The sequence below is a fragment of the Notothenia coriiceps genome, unplaced genomic scaffold, assembly GCF_000735185.1.
Source record: "Notothenia coriiceps isolate Sejong01 unplaced genomic scaffold, NC01 NC01_scaffold00033416, whole genome shotgun sequence".
NCBI lineage: Eukaryota > Metazoa > Chordata > Actinopteri > Perciformes > Nototheniidae > Notothenia > Notothenia coriiceps.
Window position 1 is genome coordinate 110,313 of NW_011366117.1, and position 1,724 is coordinate 112,036.

Genomic DNA, 1,724 nt, shown 5'->3' on the forward strand with positions numbered 1-1,724 from the left:
GGGGGTTGTGTGTGGGTAGGTGTTGTGTGTGTGCTGTCCTGTGTGTGGGGGTGTGGGTGTGTTCAAAGGTACTGTTAACACTGCAACTTTAGCCTCAGTGCCAAGTAAAAAGTAAGCATGGCGCACCTGCAGGAAGTCAGATAGGCAAGAGGCTAAGGGAGTCTAAAGCTTGATGCAAGAAACTCAAACTGCACCGATGACAGGAGTCTCACTCTTAGTAGAGTTGTCTGAAATATGAATGCTACCTTTTTAGTTTTGAAGTCGGAAAATGTGAAGCAGCTTGTCATCTAAAAGACTTTGCTTTTCCTTTTCTTTTGTATCCACTTTACATCGTTTACATTGTCTCCTTCTTTCACCAGCATTTCCACTCTGTCTTGCATCATTCACTACAGCAAAACATGCTAGTTAACTGATACTCTTGTACAAATAATTGATCCTGAATATTTTAAGTAATGCTATTGACCACCCTAAGACAATACGCAATTGTAAGAAGTTTATTTCCTATTTGTCAATAAAATATCATTGATCTTTTCAAATCAGTATTAAAGATTAGGAAGAAAATAAAAGGGCTACACATACTGTAGATCCAATGAATACATGAAACTCACCTAAGCTTTATAAACTATAGGGCTTCAAGTAGCCTATACAATAACTTACTGTACACACTGACATACTGTAGAAACAAAACCTCTTATATAATTATCCTACAAACGCTCACTACTACAGTATATCATTGATGAATGTTGTAGAGACTCTTAGCAGTAAAGACACACTAACCACACAAGCAACAATATATAGAACAAATTAAAAATGAACTCACCGTCTCTCCTGATGTTTCCTCTCAGCACTTTGGCGGTGGCGACCTGAGCCCTGCAGACCCCGGTGATAGTCCCCAACAGTAAAACCGTCCACATCTGGAAAACCACTGGTCCGTTCATTGTGATAACAAACTCGTAAACGCCTTAAGAATAAATGTCCTCCTCAACTTCCAGTGGTTCAAACTAGATGTTACTCTAAATACCCTGCGACCAAGAAAGTAGCCACTAACTTTCCATTCAGCAACTTCAAGCTCTCATACTCTCTCTCCTCTAACCGTAAATGAGAGGCACTTGTTGACTTCTCTGCCTGGCGCAGACGATGTCCTGTCGCCTGCCAAAGTGCCCAAAAAAATCCCAGTTTTTATCCTGGTCTAAAAAAGTTACGCGCCCACAGGAATCGAGAGCAGAACTCCGAAACAATTAAGTGCAGGTGGAGGGTGATATAGCTCCGTTCACGGCCAGACATGAGCTTACAGGCGCCGAACTTCTTATCGTACATACATTTTGTTGAGTCACTGAAAATATCCCGAATAGTTTTCTGGTTTCTATCAGAAGAGTCTGTGCTGTGAAAGTCGGCGCGTCAAACTTTGCCAACTTAGTGGTGCGCGCTCACGTTGTGTCTGTGTGCAATGGGAGGAGGAGGGGTGTAACTGAGTGAGATGCTGCTGCAGGAGTTTAGAGGGGCAGAAGAAAGCACTGGAATCATGGAGAAACAAACGATTCTATTAAAATCATTACACTCATAGTATCAATTAAAATATATTTTTTAAATAAGAACTTTAGTATATTTTTTCCTTTAGAGTTGATTAAGGAAATGCATCACAGAGGGAACATTTTTAAAGGAAACCCTCAGAGGACAGCACAGGGAGGTTCACTACAGAGGAAGTCTCTGGAGTGAGCTTTTCC

The 1,724-nt window shown here is 41.2% G+C and overlaps 1 protein-coding gene across 2 annotated transcripts in view; it reads right to left on the minus strand.

Moving 5' to 3' along the window:
• The window catches only part of pdgfd (platelet derived growth factor d), a 51,538-nt gene extending 50,121 nt beyond the window's left edge, over positions 1-1,417 (minus strand). For both annotated transcript variants that reach the window (XM_010789822.1, XM_010789821.1), the window contains exon 1: positions 821-1,417. In XM_010789822.1, coding sequence (XP_010788124.1) covers positions 821-938 — 118 coding nt within the window. In that variant the 5' untranslated portion in view covers positions 939-1,417. The remainder of the gene's footprint in view (positions 1-820) is intronic.
• Positions 1,418-1,724: the final 307 nt, after the last annotated feature.